The 26,443-nt window shown below is 42.7% G+C and overlaps 1 protein-coding gene across 4 annotated transcripts in view; it reads left to right on the forward strand.

The window, feature by feature from the left end:
- Positions 1 to 26,443, forward strand: part of ABL1 (ABL proto-oncogene 1, non-receptor tyrosine kinase) — a 120,024-nt gene that overhangs the window by 63,884 nt on the left and 29,697 nt on the right. Inside the window, exons 1-2 of one of the 4 annotated variants that reach the window (XM_073314947.1) lie at positions 13,552 to 13,975; positions 26,198 to 26,309. The exons of 2 other annotated variants lie outside the window; for them this stretch is intronic. In XM_073314947.1, the coding sequence (XP_073171048.1) occupies positions 26,279 to 26,309 (31 nt within the window). In that variant the 5' untranslated portion in view covers positions 13,552 to 13,975; positions 26,198 to 26,278. Of the gene's footprint in view, positions 1 to 13,551; positions 13,976 to 26,197; positions 26,310 to 26,443 lie in introns of those variants that run through there. One more of the 4 variants, XM_073314946.1, reaches the window with a different exon arrangement.

A 26,443-nucleotide genomic window follows, 5' to 3' on the forward strand; every position in this document is an offset into this window, starting at 1 on the left:
AGAAAGAGGATCTAACCTGGAAGACAAAGTTATTGATGAAGAGGTGGAGTTAAACGAGGATGTGCAGCTCCCGGCAGGGTTGCCCGGTGGGGCAGGCAGCCAGGAACTGTTCTCCACTCCAGAGGTGTATAGCCAGTCTCAGCAGTCGCTCTCCTGGGAGCAAGAAGCAGGAGATGAGATACTTGATAAGTGGCTATGGCTTGTGCAGCGTGGAGATGGGTTCAGGATATAGAAATGTGGGAGGCTGTCTGTGTTTCTGTGAGGTGGACGTTTCCCTGTGTAGCTAATGGGTACGGCAGAATGGTGTTGATGCACGCCGAGGTCCCACGGTTAGTCCTCCAGAGAGATGTCCAGGAAAGTTTCCCGGAGGTACTCGCTAATCCTTCGCTGAAGGTTCTGTGGCAGAGCAGCTTTGTTCCTTCCCCCATTGTAGGAAACTTTCTCACGCCATTCGGCAATCACTTGTGCAGGGACCAAAGTGGCACATAGGCGAGCAGCATAGGGAGCAGGGTGGAAGCTACAAGCATGGAGTAGATGTACCCTCATTTCCCTGCTTACCCTTAGCAGTGAGATGTCTGCTAGAATGACCCCCGCCTGTGGAAAAGCGTGGGAGAATTTTAGAATTTTTTCCATAGAATGCTCTGCACCTTGCAAAGAGAGTGTGCTCTTTTCCCCATGTGGAGCAGCCCTCCCGCCAACACTCACCATGCTTTGGCTGTTTACGGAGATGTGTGCCTGGCTAGGGTCAGTGAGAAAGTGATGGCAGTGTTTCAAAAGGTGTATTTCACTGAAACGTTTCAGTGCTGTGCGTGAATTTAACAATCCCGCTTCTGTGCATTGTCCCCTGTGCTTCACCAGATGTGGCCTTCAGGAACACCCCATGCACCCCTGCCGAGCGTCTCCGCCCGATAAGAAAGCGCCCAACACGCAGCAAAGACGACATGTTCTGGGAGGTATTGCAGTGCTCAAATGAAGAAAAAAGAGAACGTAAGGAGTGCTGGGGGCAGGACAGAATAGAGAATCAAGCGTTTGTTAAGGATGCAACTGAGAGGATGATTACAGTGATGGAGGAGCAAATGCAGATGCTGCAGTCCTTAATAGGGCTGCAGACGGAGCAGATCTGTGCTCGCCCTCCCCTGCAGCACGCTTGTCCATGACTCCCCCGTCCCCCCCCAAACTCCACCCACGCATTCCTTTTCACTTTCCGGGCAGTCTCGGTTTCCCCTTCACTCCACTCCCACAAACAACTTTCACAATGATAGCTGGACCTACACACAGTTGTGAAAGTCTGTCCGTCCCTGGTTCCTCCTTTCCCCATCAGGCATCTGTGTGTGTGTGCGTGCGTGCGCTGTTTCTTGCTGAATAAAAGCAAAATTCTTTCATGATGAATCACCGTTTTTTTCCTCTTTTTTACAAATTGAGGTTGCAGGCCCCACCACTGGCACAGGCATTGTTATCCCTGTCGTACAGGACTATAAGGCCCCAAATGACACCACCGTGTCCGAGGAAAGCTAGCGCCTCTGACAGAGAGAGACACATTACTGGTGCTCATTGTCAAAGTGCTGCCTTAAAGCCTCCCTGATTCAAATTGCCCCCCCGCGTGGGTTCCTGTGACAGCCCTGGTATCTGGCTGCTGAAAATCAGCAGCCAAGCGGTCTGCCTTAGCATGACACCCGTAGCAAACCTGCCGCCCTTATCTTCACAGATGTTACGCAACGTACAGCACACGGCTGTGACCATGGGAATATTATCCTCATTAAGGTTTAGCCTGCGATAAATGCATCGTCAGCTTGCCTTTAGTCTGCCAAAGACACATTCAACTGTCATCTGGCACCTATTCAGCCTGTAGTTGCTGTCCAGGTGTCCCGTTTAAGGTTTCATGAGCTACAGCTGACGCCGGGTCTCCCAGGATCACTATGGGCATTTCAACATCCCCCACTATAACCTTCTGGTTTGGAAAGAAAGTCCCCGCTTGTAGTTTTCTGAACAGGCCGGTGTCCCTGAAGATGCATGCGTCATTTACTTCTCAGACCACCCTGCACTCATGTCAGTGAAACGCCGTCGGTGATCCGTAAGTGCCTGCAACACCATGGAGAAGTACCCCTTCCTATTGATGTACTCTGTTGCAAGATGGTCTGGTGCCAAAATTGCAATGTGTGTGCCATCTATTGCCACCCCCACAGTTACCGAATCCCATTTCTGCAATGCCATCCACTGTTTCATTCACATTTCTCAGAGTCACGGTTCTTCATAGCAGGATGCGATTAATAGCCCTGCACACTTGCATTAACGCATCCCCAGTGGTCAACTTCCCCACTCCAAATTGATTTGTGACCGACCAGTAGCAGTCTGGAGTTGCCAGCTTCCACATAGCAATTGCCACACGCTTCTCTACCGAGAGGGCAGCTCTCATTCTGGTGTCCTTGTGCCGCAGGTCTGGGGCGAGCTCCACACAGTTCCAGGAAGGTGGCTTTCTGCATCCGAAAGTGCTGTAGCCGCTGCTCGTCATCCCACACCTGCATGACTATATGATCCCGCCATTTGGTGCTTGTTTCCCGAGCCCAGAAGTGACAGTCTGCCCTATGCAGCTGCTCTGTGAATGCCAAAAGCAATCTCAAGTTGCTTCTATCCATGTCACGCAGAATGTTGGGCGCCTGCGAGTCGTCTTCAGTTAGGAATTTGATGATTAACTGCACTGCCATCCGTGATGTCTTCATGACAGTTAACAGAGCATAGGAGAGCAGTGTGGGGTTCATCCCTTCCCACAAAGATGCCGGGGTGCACAGCAGAGAATGGGCCAGTGGCCATGTGGCTCTGTTCCCAGCCCCGTCCCTGTTCTCGCCTCCGGGCTGGGAACGGAACTGCAGCCAAGGGCCAAGGCTGGGGGTAGGGGCAGGAGGGGAGTGGCAGCTGGGCCACGGGGGGGGGGGGGTGTCATGGCTGGGGATGGGGCCAGGCACGGGGGCAGGAGCCGGGGCCATGGCTAGGGACAAGGCTGGAGCATAACTGGGGGCGAGGCTGGGTGGTGCTCCTTCCCCACCCTCCGTGGGGGCTGGCCTGGGCCAATTGTGGCACCCCTCCCCTCCGAATGTTCCTTTGCACCCTGGTAGGCAGGCGTACCCCACAGTTTGGGGACCTCTGGGCTAAGGGAGGGAGGTTGGTACTTCAGCCCTGCGGGGTGCACCTGCTGCGGCTCTGCGCTTCAGCCCCATGGGGTGTGCCCGACTCTCAAACTTCTGAAGATTACCATATGCAGCTTGGAGGGTCAGTAAGTTTGGCCATGCCATATGATCTGTGCTAGCTTTAACTTTAGTGATCACGGTGAGTCCAGTTTGAGATTTTTCCATGTTTTCCTTGGCATATAAAAGTGAAGTTCTTGTTACTTAATTATGCGTAGTGCGCTGAAGTTTTATTCATTGCAAGCTGGTTTAAAATTTGGTCTGCATCAGTCAAAGAATTCTGTGCTGCACGAAACTGATCACATTGCAAATCAGAGTTAACCCCACCAGAGCTCCTCAGTTGCTAGTCCCCAGTATCAGAGACCTTGGTATCTGCCAAAAAAAATTTGACAAATGGAGACCACCACAGCAGTTTGAGGACCCCGGCTGAGCCTTACAGTTAAATCAGTGTCTAAAAGAAGGCTGGACTAGCCCATGGAGGGGAGGAAGCATTCCATTTGCACTGGAATCAAAATTGTACTAGCTAAAATTTTATTTTAAAACATAGTGATTGCTCATAAGATCTAGCATGTTTTCCATGATCAGTGTGGACAGTGACGGGGGGAGGGGGGGAGGGGATAGGGATGGTGTTACACTATATATTGCATTTTATAGGATCCATCTGCACTGTGAAACCTTCCATTTCAGAGCAGAACAGTCTAATATGGTAATTCTTTGACTGTGCTATAATGCAATTTGGTCTTGCTTGTGTGGATCACAGACCAGAAGCAGTGGCATATTAAGATGTGTATTATTAAAAAAGCCTTTCTAGTTCTGTTGCCCTATCCTTCTAAGGATCACAAAGTGCTCTCCAATCAATTAATTAACTCGCCCTAACACTTCCTGTGAAGAGATAAGCCCCATTTACGGATGGGGTAACTGAGGCACAGAGTTTAAAATGACCCCAATCAAGTTTGCACCAAAGTTGGGTACAGAATGTCTTTCTTCTCACTCAGTCCCTTTCTTTATCCTCTAGCTTATGCTGCATGTCTTTCAACTGACTTTTTCCATCCTTGTGCATTTAACACATGCCTTCAAAAAACAAACAAGCAATTGCTTCTACTCTACTCTGGGGACTCAAAAGCTGCTGCCTTTTTTAAATCTCAGATGAGAATTTTAAAACAAAGTTCAGCAGCACTTTAAAATTGGTGAAAAGCACTGTCTGCTTTTAATGTGATCATAGCAAAATTTACACCATCTCCTCTTTACTGTGAGATCATCCCAGAATTCACTTTCTGCTTATGGAGTCTGATCCTCCCATTGCAGCCATCATGCACATTAGTGGTGTTTAACTTGCATGGTCTTCTGGAAGAATTGGTGCCTCGACCTCTGGAGGTAATTTTAAAAAGTAAGAAATAAAATAATAATTGTATATTACAAAAGCTTGTATGTAATAGAACAACTGACTTTAAGGTTGAATCAGTCATTATAATCCTGAAATCAGCACACTTCTGTTGACCAGGTTTTGTGTGTGTGGGGCGGGGAGGGGGGGTTTAAAAGGGGTTAATTGGTTTAACAATTAGAAGATCATTGTGCACGTAATGGCACTATTGTGAGTTTTGTTTACCCAACACCCATTATTTTTACAGCACACTATAAATAGAGACACAGGCTTGTCTACACTGGCAATTAGCAGCGCTGCAACTTTCTTGCTCAGGGGTGTGAAAAAACACTCCCCTGAGCGCAGCAAGTTGCAGCGTTGTAAAGCGCCAGTATAAACAGTGCCCCAGCACTGGGAGCTGTGCCCCTTGTTGAGAGAGGTTTTTTTTTAGAGGCTGGGAGAGCTCTCTCCTGGCACTGCGCCATGGCCACGGCAGCACTTTAGCGTTGCCAGTGTAGACTAGCCCTAAGGTCCTTGCCCCCTAGTGCTTAGTCTAGTTTGTCCTGATCCAAGTGAGAGTAACACACAGTAGGGAGAATGAGGAGAGAATGAATGAAGTTGACAGTGATGGGATCACAAAGGGATTGTCTATGTGGGAATTATGGCCAACTTAACTAATGGAGTGTATTGAACGTGCGTGAGTTAAAGCACATTAAACCCTTGAGTGGGCACTCTCATTCAGAAATAAAGTTGCCTTAGGCCAAATCAACACTACAGACCTATATCAGTATAACTATGTTGCTCAGGTGAAAAATCCACACCCTTGAGCGACATAGTTAGGTCCCTACCAAATTCACAGTCCAGTGTGGTCAATTTCACGGTGATAGGATTTTAATCATTGTAAATTTCATGATTTCAGCTTTTTAAATCTGAAATTTCACAGTGTTGTAATTGTAGGGGTCTTGACCCAACAAGGAGTTTGGGGTGGGGGGGTCACGGTACTGCCATCCTTATGTCTGTGCTGCTGCTGGCGGCGGCACTGCCTTCAGAGTTGGGCAGCTGGAGAGTAGTGGCTGCTGGCCCGGAGCCCAACTCTGAAGGCAGAGCTGTCATCAGCAGCAGTGCAGAAGGAAGGATGGCATGATATGCTATTGCTACCCTTACTTCTGTGCTGCTGCCTGCAGAGCTGGGCCCTCTGTCATCAGCCATCGCTCTCTGGCTGCCCAGCTCTGAAGGGGGCAGCGCAGAAGTAAGGGTGGTGTGGTATAGTATTGCCACCTTTACTTCTGCGCGACTGCTGGCCGGATGCTGCCTTCAGAGCTAGGTGCCCGGCTAACACCTGCCACTCTCCAGCTGCCCAGCTCTGAAGGCAGTGCAATAGTAAGGGTTGCAGTACTCCCTCCCACCCCCCCTCAACCTTTTGATCCCCTGCAACTCTCCTTTGGGTCACGACCCTCAATTTGAGAAATGCTGGTCTCCCCTGTGAAATCTGTATAGTAGAGAGTAAAAGCACACCAAAGACCAGATTTTGTGGGGGCGAAAGAATCAGATTTTGCAGTTCGTGATGTGTTTTTCATGGCTGTGAATTTGGTAGGGCCCTAGACATAGTTATACGGACCTAACCCCCCTGTAGACAGTGCTGTGTTGACGGGAGAGCTTCACCTGTTGACATAGCTACAACCTCTCGAGGCTGTGTATTAGCTACACCGACGGGAGAAACTCTCATGTCGGCGTAGTATTGTCATCAGTAAAGCTCAGCTTTTGGATACTCAGGTCTTACCTGTACAGCAGTGTTACATTGGCGTAATAGTAGTCAGCTCACCTCAAAGTGCCTTGCGTCTGCGCACAATCTGGTTTTAAACCAAAATATGTCGCGAACGGGGTAAGTCCACTTCATGATGAGTGTGTTCATTCCTAACTATATCACTTCTGAAGAGAAAAGGAGGACTTGTGGCACCTTTGAGACTAACAAATTTATTTGAGCATAAGCTTTTGTGAGCTACAGCTCACTTCATCCGATGCATTCAGTGGAAAATACAGTGGGGAGGTTTATATACATAGAGAACATGAAACAATAGGTGTTACCATGCACACAGTAACGAGAGTGATCAGGTAAGGTGAGCTATTACCAGCAGGAGAGCGGGGGAGGGGAGGGGAACCTTTTGTAGTGATTATCAAGGTGGGCCATTTCCAGCAGTTGACAAGAATGTGTGAGGAACAGTGAGGGGTGGGAAATAAACAAGGGGAAATAGCTTTACTTTCTGTAATGACCCATCCACTCCCAGTCTCTATTCAAGCCTAAGTTAATTGTATCCAGTTTGCAAATTAATTCCAATTCAGCAGTCTCTCGTTGGAGTCTGTTTCTGAAGTTTTTTTGTTGAAGAATTGCCACTTTTAGGTCTGTAATCGAGTGACCAAAGAGATTGAAGCGTTCTCCAACTGTTTTTTGAATGTTCTAATTCTTGATGTCTGATTAGCATCCCTTTATTCTTTTACGTAGAGACTGTCCAGTTTGACCAATGTACATGGCAGAAGGGCATTGCTGGCACATGATGGCATATATCACATTGGTAGATGTGCAGGTGAACGAGCCTCTGATAGTGTGGCTGATGTGATTAGGCCCTATGATGGTGTCCCCTGAATAGATATGTGGACACAGTTGGCAACGGGCTTTGTTGCAAGGATAGGTTCCTGGGTTAGTGGTTCTGTTGTGTGGTTTGTGGTTGCTGGTGAGTATTTGCTTCAGGTTGGGGGGCTGTCTGTAAGCAAGGACTGACCTGTCTCCCAAGATCTGTGAGAGTGATGGGTTTTTCTTCAGGATAGGTTGTAGATCCTTGATGATGCTATCAAGGTTCCTTCCCCACTCTGAACTCTAGGGTACAGATGTGAGGACCTGCATGAAAACCCCCTAAGCTTATTTTAACCAGCTTAGGTTAAAACTTCCCCAAGGTACAAACTACTTTACCTTTTGCCCTTGTACTTTATCGCTGCCACCACCAAGTGTCTAACAGATATATAACCGGGAAAAAGCCTGCTTGGAAACGTCTTTTCCCCCCAAAATCCTCCCCAAATCCTACACCCCCTTTCCTGGGGAAGGCTTGATAAAAATCCTCACGAATTTGCATAGGCAAATACAGACCCAAACCCTTGGATCTCAAGAACAATGAAAAAAGCAATCAGGTTCTTAAAAGAAGAATTTTAATAGAAGAAAAAGTAAAAAGAATCACCTCTGTAAAATCAGGATGGAAAATACCTTACAGGGTAATCAGATTCAAAACATAGAGAATCCCTCGAGGCAAAACCTTAAGTTACAAAAAGACACAAAAAACAGGAATATCCATTCCATTCAGCACAGCTTATTTTCTCAGCCATTTAAACAAACAGAATCTAACGCATATCTAGCTAGATTACTTACTAAGTTCTGAGATTCCATTCCTTTCTGTTCCTGGCAAATGCATCTCTCTCTCACTCACACACACACACACACACAGCCTTTGTTTCTCCCCCCCCCCCTCCAGCTTTGAAAGTATCTTGTCTCCTCATTGGTCATTTTAGTCAGGTGCCAGCGAGGTTATCCTAGCTTCTTAAGCCTGTGAAAGGACTTTTCCTCTGGTCAGGAGGGATTTTAAAGGTGTTTACCCTTCCCTTTATATTTATGACAGATGTGTTGGAGAGGTTTTAGTTGGGGGCTGAAGGTGATGGCTAGTAGCGTTCTGTTATTTTCTTAGTTGGGCCTGTCCTGTAGTAGGTGACTTCTGGGTACTCTTATGGCTCTGTCAGTCTGTTTCTTCACTTCAGCAGGTAGGTATTGTAGTTGGAAGAATGCTTGATAGAGATCTTGTAGGTGTTTGTCTCTGTCTGAGGGGTTGGAGCAAATGCGGTTGTATCTCAGAGCTTGGCTGTAGACAATGGATCGTGTGGTGTGGTCTGGATGAAAGCTGGAGGCATGTCGGTAGGAATAGCGGTCAGTAGGTTTCCGGTATAGGGTGGTGTTTATGTGACCATCGCTTATTAGCACTGTAGTGTCCAGGAAGTGGATCTCTTGTGTGGACTGGTCCAGGCTGAGGTAGATGCTGGTATGGAAATTGTTGAAATCATGGTGGAATTCCTCAAGGGCTTCTTTTCCATGGGTCCAGATGATGAAGATGTCATCAATGTAGCACAAGTAGAATAGGGGCATTAGGGGACGAGAGCTGAGGAAGTGTTCTAAGTCAGCCATAAAAACGTTGGCATACTGTGTGGCCATGTGGGTACCCATAGCAGTGCCGCTAGACCAGCCATTTACAACACATACTTTGCTTCTCTACAAAAGAAAAAGGACACTAAACGATCTAAATTACTATATTCCACAAGGGGCCACAACAGTGGTTCCCTTAACCCACCGAGCAATATTGTTGTTCTATCCAACTATACTCTTAGCACAGCAGAAGAATCTGTCCTATCTTGGGGACTTCTGCCCCTCCACCCCCACGAACATGATACAGTTCTGTGGTAACCTAGAATCCTATTTTCGACGTCTCCGACTCAAGGAATATTTCCAACACACCTCTGAATGACACACTAACCCACAGAGACCTTCCTACCAAGACTACAAAAAAGAAGGATTCTGGGTGGACTCCTCCTGAAGGTCGAAACAACAGGCTGGACTTCTACATAGAGTGCTTCCGCCAACGTGCACGGGCTGAAATTGTGGAAAAGCAGCATCACTTGCCCCATAACCTTAGCCGTGCAGAACACTATACCATCCACAGCCTCAGAAACAATTCTGACATCATAATCAAAAAGGCTGACAAAGGAGGTGCTGTCGTCATCATGAATAGGTCGGAATATGAACAGGAGGCTGCTAGGCAGCTCTCCAACACCACTTTCTACAAGCCATTACCCTCTGATCCCGTTGAGGGTTACCAAAAGAAATTGCACCATTTGCTCAAGAAACTCCCTGAAAAAGCACAAGAACAAATCCACACAGATACACCCCTGGAACCCTGACCTTTGGTCACTCGATTACAGACCTAAAAGTTGCATTTCTTCAACAAAAATACTTCAAAAACAGACTCCAACGAGAGATTGCTGAATTGGAATTAATTTGCAAACTGGATACAATTAAGTTAGGCTTGAATAGAGACTGGGAGTGGATGGGTCATTACACAAAGTAAAACTATTTCCCATTGTTTGTTCTCCCCCCCCCCCCGCCACTGTTCCTCAGTGCTGCTGGAAATGGCCCACCTTGATTATCACTACAAAAGGTCCCCCCCCCGCCCCCCCCCCCCCCGCTTTCCTGCTGGTAATAGCTCACCTTAAGTGATCACAGTGTGTATGGTAACACCCATTGTTTCATGTTCTCTATGTATATAAATCTCCTCACTGTATTTTCCACTGAATGCATCGGATGAAGTGAGCCGTAGCTCACGAAAGCTTATGCTCAAATAAATTTGTTAATCTCTAAGGTGCCACAAGTACTCCTTTTCTTTTGCGAATACAGACTAATACGGCTGCTACTCTGAAATATATCACTTCTGGCAGTCCTTCAGTTACTATTCCACACTGCATTGCTTCACACCTGGATTGATCTGTCTGTGTACCTCTGTGCCCCACCATTCCTTTGGGATCATCTTGACCTGATGTCATCTCTTCATTGAAATGGTGGCAGGCAGCCATGACTAATCCTTTCTGATACCAGCTAGTAATGAATTCACATGGCCATTACAGCTACCATGCCCCCCTGTGCCTTTTGCGTAGACTTATTCAGAAGTCCTGGATTTAATTGCCCTCTTGGAGAGCAGCATATTTAATCCAGTCTGGAGAAGAGTCACTAGAATGCGAATATCTACAAGACACTGTCAGAGCAAATATAGACAAGGGGGCACTCCTGGTGCTGGTCCCATTGCCAATTTAACTATATTTGTATGGAAGCACTTTAGGTCACTTTGTTTTGCCAGTGTACTTTCCTTGTTAACCAAATGCACTTGCATCAACTTGTTTGTATTAATTACTGTCATGATCACAGCTTTCTGCAGTGGGTCCTCCATGCTACCTGGTAGAAGTTCAAAAATGGCAATGGCGAAATTAATGAAAGCCAGTATATGAATCATGGGAATTTTAGTTTGACTCCGCCCCATCAGTCCCAGAATTCCTCTAGTTTCCAGTAGCCATCCCACAATGCCCTGTGAGAAAAGTCACAGAGCTGAGCTGCGGAGCATTGCACCACGGGATATCTGCCCAGAATGCTAATTAATTAATTAGAACAAGGGCAGAGATGTGTGGATGCAATGATTAACAAGGAAAGTACCTTAAACCAACATAACAAAGAGGTTTAGATGCACTTCAGTTTAATATAGTTAAATCACTGCATGTAGAGCAAGCAAAGTAGATAGATGTAATATCATTGTGTCAATATGGTCTCAATCTTTGTATGTTAAATGCATAGTAAAAATGAAAAGCCAGGAAAAGCAACTACATTAGTTAACATCAGAATATCCATGCACATACTCCATTCAACAACTAAAAGGACTGTACTAGATGGAAGTGTCTGTAATCTTGACAGGGAAACTTAAGAAACTACTCAGAAATCTTGCATACACCCACACATTTTAAATGTTCAGTTTTTAGTAATAGGGAATTGAATGTGCTCTCTTCAGAAGTGTATTTAGGTGTTGATATAGCTATTGCCTGTATCTAAGGAAGGGAATAAAGAGAATTTGAAACCTGGCTTAAAAGCATCAAGCACAAACCACTTCAAATAATAAATGTAATCCTTATTAATTCGATTGGCATTGCTTGTATTACCTTATTCATAATGAGGCTGTTGAGTGTTAATGGGGGCAGTCGTGGTAATTCCAGTGGAATTCTGCATTCCTGCAGCTGCAGTGAAAAGGATTCATGACATGGAAAAGTAGAATAGGTCAGTATAACTAAACATTACAACATGAGATTCAGATCCGCTATTGTGTTGCTACTCCATCGCAGTTCATCAGCACATGATGACTGGGTCACTTGTGTGTCTTGCATAACCCTCCTCACAATATTGTGATTTAATCCTCCTTTTCACAATTCAATGGCTTAAATCTTTCAAAAGTGTAAACTCTGTGCATACAGTATCTATTTGGAAAATAAACGGTCTCTGAGTGAGTAGATAGCCCTCAGTTGCTCTTGGATCTTGGCTAAATTCATCCACCTCCAGAGCACAGTTCAAGCAGAGCCCTGAGTGAACTGCAATACTCTTTTTTCCTTTTTAAGGGAGGTAGCACTGTGCTGTGGGCTGGGCACCATACTTAATGTGAAGAGATCAGAGTTTTGTCCTTGTCTCTACCGCTGACTGTGAACTTGAGGAATTCACTTAAACTGAGTCACAGAGATAGGGATAATAGTGCTCACCAATCTTTATTTATTTTATTTTTTTTACAATGTTTTGAGATGTGTGGATAAAACCAGAAATGGGTGCAAAGTGATTTATGCTATAGAAAGAATGCAGCTGGTGGTATGATCAGAAACAGTGTTTCTTACCGTTTTAAAAAATGGCATGGGTTGACGGACTGGTGATTTCTTTCCAAGTTGTGCTGTTAGGAGAATGCACCTCCACAGACCAGAACTCTGAAGCAAAACAATGCTCTAAAATAATGTATATGGAGAATCTGGACTGTGTGTTTGCTGTGTTAGATACATGCTTTTCAGATCCTGGAGACATGCAGAGTTTCCCTTGAAATATTAAATATTTGAAAATGTTAGCGGGAAGGGAGAAGTGCAATAGTTAGTTTATTTTGGCGCAACTGTTTATTAAAACAAATATGGAGAGAAACTTTCAGGGCAGGGAACACATGGAGGGAAAATATGAAGTCATGCTGGGGTCAGTCCTCTTTGTGGATCCCAAGAGCTCTAGTCATGTTTGCAGCAGCAGTGTTCCACACATTGTGATGGTGTGTACCCATCTGATCTGCTGAAGTTCATTTTTTTCTAAAGAATTAGAAGAATACAGTATTACATATATTCCATTTTATGTCTACTGTGTAGAGCAGTGGTTTTCAACCTGTGGTCTGCAAACCCATGGAGCTCCACAGACTGTATCTAAGGGGTCCATGAAAGGTGGTTGCTACCATAGAACAGTTGTTTTCAGCCTGTGGTCTGTAGATCCTTGGGGGTCTGCAGCTAAAGTCTAAGATTTCCAAAGGGGTCCGCACTTCCATTCAAAATTTTTTAGTGGTCAACAAATGAAAAAAGGTTGAAAACCACTGGTGTAGAACAATGTAAAAGCATGTATGTATTTAAACAAAGGGATGTAGATCAATGTAGACGACAGAGGAGCTGAGCCACGCATTGGTTGGACATACCACAAATACAAAATTGGGGAGAGCCGCAAGCAGGACCATACCCTTCACAAACCTGCAAAGCAAAACAGTGTTAAGGGTGGGAGAGGCCATTGGGGTTCTCAGAAGCATTGCCCCTCTATGTAACAAATATTCAAAAAGTATAATTACTTCAGGTCTAGGTATGTGAGTCTATACAACAGTAAATATCACAGTGGTGTCAGAATTGTACGTGCTGGGGAATAATGCCTATTCCTCTCCTGCATTGTACTTAGTGTGGTGAAGGAATGGCTGCCAGTGTTGCTTTTCTGCACAGGAGTAAAGTTCAAAATATTAGTATAAAGTGCCATTGTTCTTCGGCGCTAGGACATTGTCTATCCTTTGCCAGTCTGTGCATTCTTACTACTGTAAATTCCCATATACATCTATGGTGTTATATAAATAATAATAATTAGCCCTTACTTTGTTTTGAGTTTCTTTGACTCTAAGGAAATGCCTCCAATGACGCTGTCGTTGCTCCCAGGGCAAGGAAGACTTGCTGATTTTGTTCTCTGGAAATGACTGAAGAAATATGTTAGTAGAATCCTGCTGTTGACATGAATCCTAGGCAAGTTGGAACAATGAGGGGTTAAGTATGCTGTGGGCGTAACTAGCCTATCTGATGTCATGAAGTCAGACAGCCAAAGCCTGAAGGGGGCCCTTTGTTGGCAGTTTAACGTAAGCAGCTCTGCCTGCACGAAGTGTCTAACGGAGTGAGAGTATGAGGGAAGGAATGGCAGAGTTTTGGAGCTGCCGCAAGAAGTAATTGCTTCCAACTTAGTAGGATTTTTTTTCTCGCCTGACAAAAGAGTTAACAAGAGGGGAGCAAAACTTGAGTTAAGTTTCTGGGACTGGTACTATGGGCCCTGTGGATTATCTGTCTCTCTGGCTTATTCTTTTCTTGGTTTTAAGAGTGCTGGATTTTTAGATCTCTTAACTGGCAACTCTTTTTTGTGTATGTGAAACCTAAGGGGGAGGGGAGAGAACACACAAGCCGAAGCCAAACTAACAAATGAAAATGTTGGAGATTTGCTTGAAATTGGTGGGTTGCAAATCGAAAAAAGGACTTTCTTCTTCCTCCAGCTGCTATTTGGAAGGTAAGTTCAAAACTGTGGCTGTTTGAAGTGGATTCTGGGGGGAAGTCTTGGCTTCTTGAGGCCTAACAGCTGGATTCCTAAAGTCTGGAATCCCTTTGCTTAGGCCTCTGGTATATTGTGTGGCTCTGCGTTGTGAGAGGAGCAGCCAGATTGTGTGATCGTGGACCTTAGCAGAGAAGTCCTTCCTCCACTTTTGAGTTGGGGCTATAACGGAGACACTTTTTATTTTCAAAGTTAACCTAAGCTCATTAGTTTGTTCTCACTTATGGGGATGAGGAGAATTTTCATGGTATATGTGGCTCCATGTGTTTTCAAAACCAGGTGATTTTCATTAACTACAGTATACAAAGGGAACATGGCTCTACCATTTATGGTTGTAAAATTTCAAGGGATCTTACTGCTGATAAAATAAACAAAGCCATATCTGCAGGCCTTGAATTTAGTTTTGCCTGCAGAAGGGTCTCCCTTTTTGGGGGGGAAAGGGGGCGGGGAGACAAGCCACTCTTGAAGTTAGGACTGAAATGTAAAGGAGCCTAGATGCTTGAAAAGCATCTTATATTTAATTTAGATCAACAGAGCTGGTTGAATACTGCAAAATATTTTCTGCCAATATTCAGTTATATTGTTTTAATTCATTTTGATCTGATCTGTATGCCTTTTGTGTTTGCTTTCCTCAAGAGTTCATGCAACTGAGTTTCACTTCCATGAATGCTCATGGAAAGCGAATTTCCAAGTCACGTGTATAAGTATTTGTGGAAACTGAATTTTAAATTTGTATGCATGATTAGATAGAGAAGGATTGGACTTGTGGTTAGGGCGCCGGACTGGGAATTGAGAGTTCTGGCTTCCTGGCTCTGCCACAGATTTCCATTGTGACCTTAAGCAAATTACTTAATCCCATCTGTGAAACAGGGATAACATTGCTTTTCTCCAATCCTTGTCTGTCTTATTTATTTCTGTTATAAACTCTTCAGGATAGGGATTGTCTTTCCATATGTATTTGTACAGAAACTAGTGCAGTGGTTCCCTGATCTTCTTTGAGGCCTCTTAAGTGCTACTGAAGTTCAAATAATATTCATTCCAGAAGTATGTTGTTCACTCATCAAATCAGGGAATGGAAACCAAACCATGTGACTTAACTTGACCAATCACAGGTAACTGTTGCTCGAGAGTCAAATATTCACCAGAGAAATGTTCCCAATTAATTTATAAATGAAAAAAATCACAAAAGACATGAATAATTTCTAATAAATCAAATTGAAGAAATTGTGATTTGCTTGTAGATATCTAAATAGTAGTCTAAATTTGTAAAATATGTTTGCTGTTACTCGTTCAGCTCTAATATCAACAAGAACAAGTGGTAGAAGCATTCTTCTCTTTTCTCCCCCACCACTTCTATTCTTACTTTCCCCCGCTTCTTTCTTTTTCCATCCCTTGTAAGATTTTTTTCTGTGTTAATTAAAAACGATCATGTTGGGAGATCCAGTAGTGGCCAGGCTTGGATATAAAACAGTTTTATTTTGTCTGAGTAGACCGGGCCGAACCAGTCTACAGAACTACTAATTCTGTACAATCCAGGTCTGTGCCACTCTTCTTTAATACTTTTTCATTCATAGATTCCAAGGCCAGAAGGGACCATTGTGATCATGTAGTCTGATCTCCTATATAACACTGTCCTTAGAACTTCTCCAAAACAATTCTGAGAACATGTTATTTTAGAAAAAAAATCCAGTATTGATTTTAAAATGGTCAGTGACGGCGAATCTACCACAATCCATGGTAAATTGTTCCAATAGTTAATTACCCCCGTTGTAAAAATATATGCCTTATTTCCAGTCAGAATTCAGCTTCTAGCCAGTGGATCATGTTACACCTTTCACTGCTAGATTGAAGAGCCCACTAGTAAATATTTGTTCCCCATGTAGATACTTACAGACTATTCATCAGGTCACCCCTGGACCTTCTCTTTGTTAAGTTAAATACATGGAGCTCCTTGAGTCTATCACCATAAAACATGTTTTCTAATCCTGTAATCACTCTCATGGCTCTTCTCGGAACTCTCTCTAATATATGAACATCCTTCTTGAATTACGGGTATAAGCACTGGACACAGTATTCTTGCAGTGGTCACACTGGTGCCAAATACTAAGGAAAGATAATTCTCTATTCCAACTCAAGATTACCCTGTTCATGCACCCCAGGACTGCATTATCTTTTGGCCACAGCATCACACTGAGAGCTCGTGTTCAGCTGATTATCCACCAACACCCCAAATCTTTTTCAGACTCACTGCTTCCTGGGATAGAGTTCCTATCCTGTAAGTATGCCCTACATTCTTTGTTCTTAGATGTATACATTTAGCTGTATTAAAACACACATTGTTTGCTTGTGCCCAGTTTACCCAGAGATCCAGATCCCTCTGAATCAGTGACCTGTTCTCTTAATTATTTACCACTTTCCCAATTTTTATATCCTATGCAAACTTTATAAGGGATGATTTTGTTTTCTTCCAGGTTATGGATAAAAATATTAAATAGCATAGGACCAAGAACCAATCCCTGCAGTACCTAACTGGAAACATACCCTCTTGATGACAATTCCTGGTTTACAGTTACATTTTGAGATCTGTCAATTAGCCAGTTTTTAATCCATTTAATGTATGCCATGTTAATTTTATATTCGAGTTTTATAATCAAAATGTTGTGTGATACCAAGTCAAAGTATGGTATATCAATACTATTACCAACCAAACTTGTAATCTCACAAAAAAAAAAATCAGGTGAGTTTGACAAAATTTATTTTCCATAAACCCTTGTTGATTTGCATTAATTACATTACCTTCCTTTAATCTTTATTAAGTCCCATATCAGCTGCTTCATTATGTTGCCCGATAATGATGTCAGGCTGACAGACCTATAGTTTCCCAGGCCATCCCGTTTTACCCTTTTTTAAAATTGGCACATTATTAGCTTTCTTTCAGTCTTATGGACCTTCCCCAGTGCTCCAAGACTTACAGAAAATCAACATTAATGGTCCAGCAAGTGCCTCAGCTAGCTCTTTTAAAACTCTTGAATGGAAGTTATTTGGGCCTGCTGATTTAAAAGTTTTAAACCTTAGTAGTTTCTGTTTAATGTCCTCCAGAGATACTAGTGGGATGAAAAGAGAGTTATCATTATCAGATAATGAGACTACATAATCTTTTCCCCCCCCAAATACAGAAGAGAAATATTTATTAAACACTTCTGCCTTTTCTGCATTATTATTTGATAATTCTATTATATCCATCTAGTAGTGGACCAATACCACTGGAGGGATTCTTTTTGTTCCATGCATTTATTTATTCATTCATATATATAAAATAAAACCTCTTATGATCCGTAACAATGCTGGCCTTAGATTTCTTCTTGTGTCCCTTTGCTTCCCTTATCCATTTTCTACAATTCCCAATTTCTGATTGATATTAATTACGAAGAGTTTCCCTTTTCTTCCATTTGTTTTATTTATATATAAAATTTATTTTTTATAACTGCCTTCACTTCCCCTCTAAACCAGGTCAGTTTTTAAACCAGCCAGGCTGCCTTCCTCAGTTATGACTTTTTGGGCATCTAGTAAGGTATTCTTAAATTATTTCTAATTATCATACATATTTTTATGACTAAATTCTTCTTCCCAGCTCTGTTCACTCATAATTGTTTTGTGAAACTGGCCCTATTAAAGCACCAAGTGTGTGTGTGTGTTTGTTTATTTATTTATTTATTAGACCATGTCCTAACAGAAAGAGAAACTGACCACAGAACTAAAAATTAAGTGATCGTGACTTGTTATATATTATTGGTTTGTACTTTATTCTGCTTGGACATGATAAATATGACATAAATATGGACATTATAAATATCAAGTCATGATCACTGTTAATTTTTAGTTCTGTGGTCAGTTTCTCTTTCTGTTAGGACATGGTCTAATAAAGAGTTGCTTGTGTGTGCACACTTTTTGAGTTAGGAAATTGTCATCTATACTGTTTAAAAAATCCAAGGATGTTTTAGTACTGGTGGCATGAGACCTCCAGTATGTGTCATTCAAATTGAAGTCCCCTACGATCACACAGTTTTTTCCCTACACATTATAGATAGGTGCATAAGGAGATGGTCATCTAGTTCCCTATTTTGATTTGGTAGTCTGTAGCAGCCAAGAATACCCCTGTTTTTATGGGAAGACTTGAACCACGTTGGGCCACCACTGTATTGCAGCTGGGTCCTTCATACAGTTTTTATAGTGTATGTAACACATAAGGCCCTAATCTTCCCAGCAAAAGTTACCATTGAGGGATGGTGATACAGCATAGTATTGCTCTAATTTTGCTGTTGCACAATGTGGTCTTACGTGTGTGGATACAATCAAACCATGTTAAAAAGATGATATGGAAATGTACTACAGCCTTTGTCTTTACAGTTCCAAAATGGGGTTATAACACAGTTTGATTTGGTGCTCACAGGCAAGACCAATTTGCTATGAGGTGGTCCCCTGATACTATAAATTATGTCTTTACTTCAGTTTCTCTAAAGCTGCATCTGTATACTCATTTCCTACAGTGGACTGGGAAATGAGTTTGGAAACAATGCTTAAAAACACTTCCAGCAAACTGATATCTAGATCAAATTTATTTCCCAGCCCGGGACAAAGCTGAAGTCAGCATCCGAAGATAATGGAAATGAACAAGCTTTGCAATTGGTAGTTTTAATGATATTTACTCTCCTGCTGGGACCAAGGAATCAGGGAATACAGATAGCATCATAATCCTGATCAGTTCTGCATCTCTCTTGGGAAGGGGATTGAAGAGTGGAAATATAACAGCATAACAGGGGAAAAAAATTATTCCTGCTATCCGTTTCTGAAGCTCAAAGTCTGATCAAGTATTTTAGATACCTTTCAATTCTGTTGCAGTTTTAAGAAGAAAACTATAGTATATGTTCCTGTGCTATTCCATTTCTCTCTGATGGTCACACTTGAGCACCAGGTTGACTGATCCAAACCACAAATTCCAGAGAGACAGGTGCAAACCATTTGCTTATATTACACAAAGAATGAGGACATCTGTTCCACACGAGGATGTGATCATTTTGATGGAAGCAACAGGTCCTCACCTGAGCCTATGGTCTAGTAAGACTTTGTAAAGAGCGCCAGGAGATAAATATTCCTCAAGGGCCATAAATTATGGGCTGTTTCTCTCGAATCCTTACAAGCTGTGTGCCATCTTCTATTCCTCCCCAGTTACCTTGCAACACAGTGTCACAAGACACCCACCCACACCCTTAGGATCTTACTGTGCTCTCCCTGTCTTAGCAACATGTGGAATTACGGGGGAGAAAAAAGAGAAAGCAAGTGGCAGCCTTGTGCTTTCATGACTATCGTAGACTACAAAGTCTCATTGGTAATCGAGAAATAAAATTACCATTAGTTGTGTGGGAAAACAGTTGCAGCCAGTTACTCCTGAAGATGCATCTCCTACTGCACTATCTTGTAGAGCTGAGTGCACTTACTTTCCAATGTGTTTGCCTAGGATGAGGTGCTAGTACAGAAGGGTGGTTTTGATTGGATCACGAAGGGATCCTTGCTGAGGGCTGTTGAACCTTGCTGGAAAAACACTGATAGTGCCCACACTGGCAACCCCATTTTGTTGTGCTCTCTAACGTTACCAGATGCTCAGCGAAGAAGAGAATCAGTGTAATTGTTTTGTGCTTGTGTTATAGGTGGTGTGAGTCTGAAACTGCTGTTTTAAAACTACTGAACATTAGCTTAAATGTCAGATTTTCCCTAAATCTACATTGTTTGAATCATAGTCGAGCAAAGCTGTTTGTTTTTGTTTTTTAAAGGGATTCTGGTTGAAAATCATATCTAAAATGAAGGAAGCGGTTAATTACTTACCTGTGTTGCTAAGAATACCTGGAAAAATCTGACAAACTGAATTGACTTTTCAGCACTGATGCTGTTTACTGTCTGCATTTCTCTTAGCTTGGGTAATGAAAATAGACCAATCAGTTAACTTTAATTTGCAGTTAGTTTCATTTAACTTTATAGTCCTCATGCATTAGCACAATGCTGCAGTGTGTGGCTTGCAAGCACTATAGGGGAATGTAACAGAATAAACCTGTATTCATTCAAATTATTAATAAATTCATGAACATATTTTATAGAAACCTAATAGTCATAATTTTTGTTTGTAAAGACAAGACCTAAATCTTGGACATAACTACTGTCAGGAAGTTTACTACACTAAGTTGAAACCACTCACTGTTATTTCTGTTGTGCTCTGTGTGCATCCGCTCATGTGTTGTTACTAAACAATCAGAAATGTCATGTCACAATGGTCTTGTATTACAAGACTTGAAGTTGTAGTAGTCTTTTCTGTTATACTGATCTTTTAGTTTCTAGGAATGAAGATCATTGAAAGTCCTTTTTGCATATTTGTGAGTATGTAGAAGGGGTTGAGTATTGCTTCAAAGTGCTTTGCTCAGTAGGAATGGGCTTAAGCATGTGCTATAAGTAAGCATGTTCTTCAGTGTATTGATGAATTGGGACCTCTCAGATTTTTCCTTGTTTGATTAACTAAGTAGTTCTTAAACTAGTTTTAATGCTGATATTTCATTTGTGATTTAAGCTGGGCTTTTTTCTCTCTCACACATTTCCCACTGGGAAGACAATGACACTCAGTCCAGGAGTATGTCTTCATAGCAAGCAGGATCCTGTGGCCACTACTCTCAGAACCTGGGTCTACAGACTTAAGTTCGCGGGGCTCATGCTACTTCGTTAAAAATTGGTGTGCAGATGCTCGGGCTGGAACTCCGGCTCTGAAGCCTGAAGATCTACACAGCTATTTGTAACTCTGTAGCATGAACCTATATACCCAGCTTCTGAGACTCACTGCTGCAGGATCCTGCTTGCTGCATAGCTGTACCCTGAGGGGCCAGCCAGTACCAAAGGTCCAGAATGTCAAGTATCTAGATTCAATACTATAGGATAATGGTGAACTCAGCAATGAACTTCTATGTAGAACTGGAAAGGCATGGACTAAATGGAGAGAAATGAGTGGAGCGATCTGTGATAGAAGGATGTCTATCAAACTGAAAAGGTCAGATCTACAAGACCACAATTAGGCCTGCACTTTTGTATGGCTCAGAATACTGGCACTGAGGAAGAGACAGGAACAGATCTTGAACACCTTGGAAATGAAAATGTTAACATGCCTGGATCATGTTCAGAACAAATGAATTAGGGGAAGTGTAAAAGTGGTACTAATTATATAAAAGATGAGGAATCCAGGGTTAGATAGTTTGGGCATGTCTAAAAAAGATCTGAAGAATGTATAGGAAGCAGGATGTTAACTTTAAGAAGTGGAGGATAAGAGAAGGTTTGGAAACCCAGGTGTGGAGATTCTGAAGAACTGTTTCAAGACCGACTGTAATGGAGAAGGACTCAAAGAGCTGACCCCAAATGGATGGGACTAAGGCTAGAAGAAGACATTATTCCCACTAGGAAATATTTTAAAATGGGAGGAAAAGAAACATTTATCATCAGCTCCCCCTCACCCGCCCTTATCTTTGCCAGTTTGCAGAGGCATAGTGAGTACGTGTGCCAATCTGATCTGAAAAATGGAGCGAGTCCATGTCCCAAATTGGGACTGAAATATTCTTGCTTCCTTTTTTGGAAGGCTGCTGGTTATAATTCTATAAAGCAGAAGCCTTATTTAAACCTGTAAACATTCTCGAAAGGTAGAAAACTATTTTGTGCATGCTGGTAAAATCCTTTGTTTTCTAAAGTAACTGAAGATGTGATATCTAAACTCCTAGCCATCGGATTATGTGGATATTCTTTTCTGGTAAATTGTCATTTTACAGTTACACTAGACCAGCCTGGGGTTTGGAGCAGCCAATAGTCATTGTCCTATTCTTGGAGAGAGCTTCTCTTCATGCACTTCAGAGGTACCAGGCCAGATTCTGATCTCAGTAACACTGACTGAAATCAATGGATTTATTTTAGGCTTACACTGATGTAACTGAGATCAAAATCTGGCTTTGTGGTGAATAAATTTGGAACAAATAAAGTGTGTTGTGGCCACTGCTGCTCAGGGAAGCTCTTTCATTTTGTTTTATCCAATCAAATAATTTTGGTTGCAGACCAATAACGCACGTGCATTCAGTTTGACTCCTATCCCCTGGCTTCTCTTTTCCCGCTGATAGTATGGTTCTTTTCATCATTGTATGTTTCAGGTTTTGTTATGGCCTGTTAGTTATCCACTAACTCCAGTGGTTCCTGCCTTGTGACATCTTTTTGTTACAGACCTGGATACTGCTTGTTACCCTTCCACATTGGGCTGGGATGAGGAAGGTGTTATAGTTTCATGGGAAGAGTTATATTTTATTTCAGCTCTAAAACTGACCATCCAGGGGCTGGTCATGCGTAGCCACACTCTCTGGGAAGCATGTTGAGTTAAGTGCTTAGCTCTTATGTAATGTTCTTCCATAGCTCAGATATGGGTGAGCATCATTGCTCTTCATCTTAAAGAGGGGAAAATTAAAACACAGATTGCAATTTTCAGAATTGCCCAAGCCCCATTGACTTTCACTGAGACTAAGGTACGTCTGAAATTTTTACCCAAAGTGATTTATCCAAGATCACATGACAAGATGGTGTCAGAGCCGAGAATGGAATCTAGGTCTCCCTTGCTGTGTCTTATGTCCTAGCATCTGTGCCATGCTGCCTGTCTCAAACTAGTTAATGCCAAGAGTCAAGAATTCTTTGCCATGGTATCAAGGGGCTGTAAGCAGAATTAATGTGATGAAATTAAAAACGGGAAAATGCCAGAAAAACACCCATCCTGATGATGAAGCCTATTAAAAACTATGGAATTGTCTCTCCGAGGAAGTGGTGGAAGCCATCGCACTGGGAAGACTGTTAAGCTTGACTGGAAAGAATACTAGAAAGTACACTGTGTGGCTCATGCCTGCATTGTTGAGAGAGGGAGGGGATGGAATAGAAAGCCTAATAGGACTTTTTTGTCAGTGTGTGACTGCTTTCACATTTCTCAGAAAATGACCGTAGTTAAATTCATTTATAGATTTGGGGCTGTGGCTTTTTTTTTCTTTCTGGAACTCATTCCAGCTGTCACCCGCTTGGTTAGTAGGGCTTGCTGTGTTATGTAAAGTACTTATTGAAATTTATAAATCGTGTGTATTCTGTGGAAGCTCGTTTTTAATCTCTAGCGTGTCCAAGCCTTTTTTCTGACTGTGCCGATCAATGCAGGCTGCATCTGATCTTCCCCTTGTGAAAAAGGGGAATGACTTTTTAAAAATGTATAGCTCAGCCAGCGGAGTTATGATGGAGCAAATGTGGAAGCGTGTGACCAAATGTGAATAAAATAGTTTAGGTTGTGAGAGTTTGGATCTGTGCTGCTATTCATTTAGAAATAGGTGACACTTCATGTGAACATTTGTTGTTGCACTGACTGTATTAGACTAGACTAACGAAATGTTAGCTTGTAGCGCGAGTTATGGTAAAAGCGTTTGTTGCAGAAGGTTATATGAGACTGTGCTATAAACTGGTTGACCGAACAGGCTGAGCATGAACTCGCTGAGTGGGATGGGTTATGAATTAAAACCTGGAATCTCCCTTCTCTTTGGAAGGTCTGTTTTACAGATTTTTTAAAATACAGATTCCATGAGGCGCAGAAAATCTGTGAGTGGCCACTAAGGAAATAGTGGGGATAAAGAGGCAGCTATTCCAACAGTCATCAAGTATGCACAAAACTCAGGCATATTTAATCTTCTTCAGTCTGTGTATCCTGGCTCATAGTAGAAGTTTTTGGGGAGTCAGGGAGAGGGGGAATACTTCAGATTGATTGACAGTCTGACACAAGGAGATTAATAATCTATTCTGTGTCCTCCAGCTACTCCTTCACTCACATGACCATGTGAAAAAGTGCCAGCCGAGTTTGGAAGTCGATGGGATGTTTGTTTTGTTGGAAGATGTGAGGTCTCTTCCTCCCCAAGGGACTGCCCAGCTGTCAGCCTTGGACGCTTGTCATAATGCTGTGATTTGCCTTTTGTTTTCCAGCCCCGTGCTTTAATTATTAAGGAAATCTGCTCACTTTGGTCTAGACCGGAATTCTTTGCATCCAAGAACTTTTCTTATATATGGTCTCTAAAAGTGACTCTCTACCTGAAGTAAGCAGTAATTAACGAGACTGCTAGGCCTACTAGATCTTTTAGTGTATTAACATGAATGAATGCTATGTGAGAGAGGGACTTCTTTTAGAAGAGATGAGGTAAGTATTTCACCAAATATCTGACTCAAAAGAACTGCAGCAACTGTTGTTTATATAGTCTGTTTGTGGGTATCTACCCCAGTACAAGGGTGCTATAAAGAAGCAAGTAGCCGTGTTGTTGATCACAATGGAGATTTGTACTACAGTAGAGCCTTGCGGCCCCAGGCAAGAATCAGGCATCACCGTGCGGGACACTGTGTGGATGTGGATAGGGAACAACAAAAGAGAGCTCCTACCCCAGAGAATTTATCACATAGGTCTATGACAGGACACCACTGATGAATGAAAATCAAAATGGGAGCGCTTGGAGCACCAGGGGACAACAAGGTAGTAATAAAGTGAGTTCTTGCAGAAGAAGCAGTAGTCTCAACTCACCACCTGCCTTGTCGTTGGCAGCTGACAGCATTCAGTCTGCATCACGGCAGAGGTAAGTTATGGTGGGATCTGACTGGCTGAATGGCTTGGTAATGCGTTTTAAAGTTTTTTCACCTCCCATCATTGGTTCTAGCCCAGAATGTTTGTGACTGAAAAGAGGGCTCAGTGCTTTACAAATACAGTGAGATATAGTCAGTGCCCCAAGATGTTATCTCACTTGGAGAGGTACAGTGTGGATATTTAAGGGATTTTGCTGTACAGTTGAAGCTGGCATTTCCAAGAGATGGAAACCAAGGTAAAAAGAAGGTGATTGTTCCAAGTGTAGGGAGCAGCAAGCAAGACAGGATAAAGGCCTCTGTCAACAGGGGGCAGAGAGAGAGTAAAGGAAATCATTAAGGAAAAGGGAGAGTGGCAGAGTGGTGCTGATAGGACTTCTGCTGCACACCCCAGTAGAAGTAAAAGCCTGAGTGACTGTGACAGAGAACTATTTTGTATCGATTTTAAGCCCCAATAGGAGAGAATGTGAATAGGTTGTGCTACACTGAGTATCGGAACATAACATTGTCTTGCAGAGAGAGTTTTTAGACGTTCAGAAGTCCAGACAGGATATGCCTATCTCTGTGTCAGGTATGTATAGTTGAAGCCTGTTAGCTTTGTCTTACATTTCTTTCAGCTATTCTTAGTAAGTTAGCCCCAATGTTCTTGAATAGGCATTTCATTTGTTTGTGTGCTCTGTGTGTCTCCCATTGTAAAGTTCTGATAGCTAATGAGTCAAAAGATACCCAGGGAGCGGGGGATGGAGGGGGGTGTTCATCTCATGTGTATAGCATGTACTGTGTGATCTGTGCTGGCTTAAGCCATACTTGTAAGGTCAGGGAGACTCTTTGATGATTCCTATTATTATAATCTCCCAGTTTAAAAGAAAAGAAGAAAAAAAGGCCAGCCAACAGTTTAGATTGTTCAGTAGTCCCATTCTCCCCAATCCCCAGGCTTGTGGAAAGTTATCAGTGAAGGTTTGAGGCATACTCCCCAGAATAACTTCTCACAGATGGTGCTTGCAAAAATGTATTCTCAAAAAAACTAGTCTTCTAGACTTCGGTACTGTACGTTGCAGTTGCTTTTAATGTTTTGACAGTGTCATCTGATGGTCTGAAAATAAACAAGTAACTTGGTATCTATACATAATCAGATTTTGACATCACTGTGGACTGGGACTGAGAGCAGGACTTTTGTGGGGCACTGTAGCCTCACTCCAGTATCCTGATTCATGGACAGGACCGAGAAAATCCCCTGCTAGGCCTCAGTCACATTGTAATTGGAGGTGAAACTACCTTGGATTTCCTGCCTTCCTGTTGAACAGTCCCTAGTGGGAGGCATTTTCCTTCCTATCTGAGGTTATGGTACATCCCACAGCATAAATTGCACTGCTTGCACCATATTTGGGGGGAGCAGCTCTTTCATCATAGAACCACTTCTTACTGATGATGTGTATCAGTCACCTCCAGCTGTTTGCTGTCTGTTTATTCCAGGTGTTTACCAGTCTGATGATGTAACTCACTTTGGAGTAACTCCAATCAGTGCAGCATCCTGAGTTTGATAAGGGGAGCTTAATGGGCTTGACAAGATCAAAGTATTTTCATGGTAAAATGATTATAGCTTAATTTTCTGTTTCTTCCTTTTTTGTCCCTATTAAAGCAGGCCTGGAGCATTAAAATATGTATCAGCATTACACAAAAAGGAAGGAAAAACAGGGCTTCAGATATGCTTTTTCTAAA

This window comes from Lepidochelys kempii, chromosome 16 (assembly GCF_965140265.1).
Source record: "Lepidochelys kempii isolate rLepKem1 chromosome 16, rLepKem1.hap2, whole genome shotgun sequence".
In the NCBI taxonomy this organism is placed as follows: Eukaryota; Metazoa; Chordata; order Testudines; family Cheloniidae; genus Lepidochelys; species Lepidochelys kempii.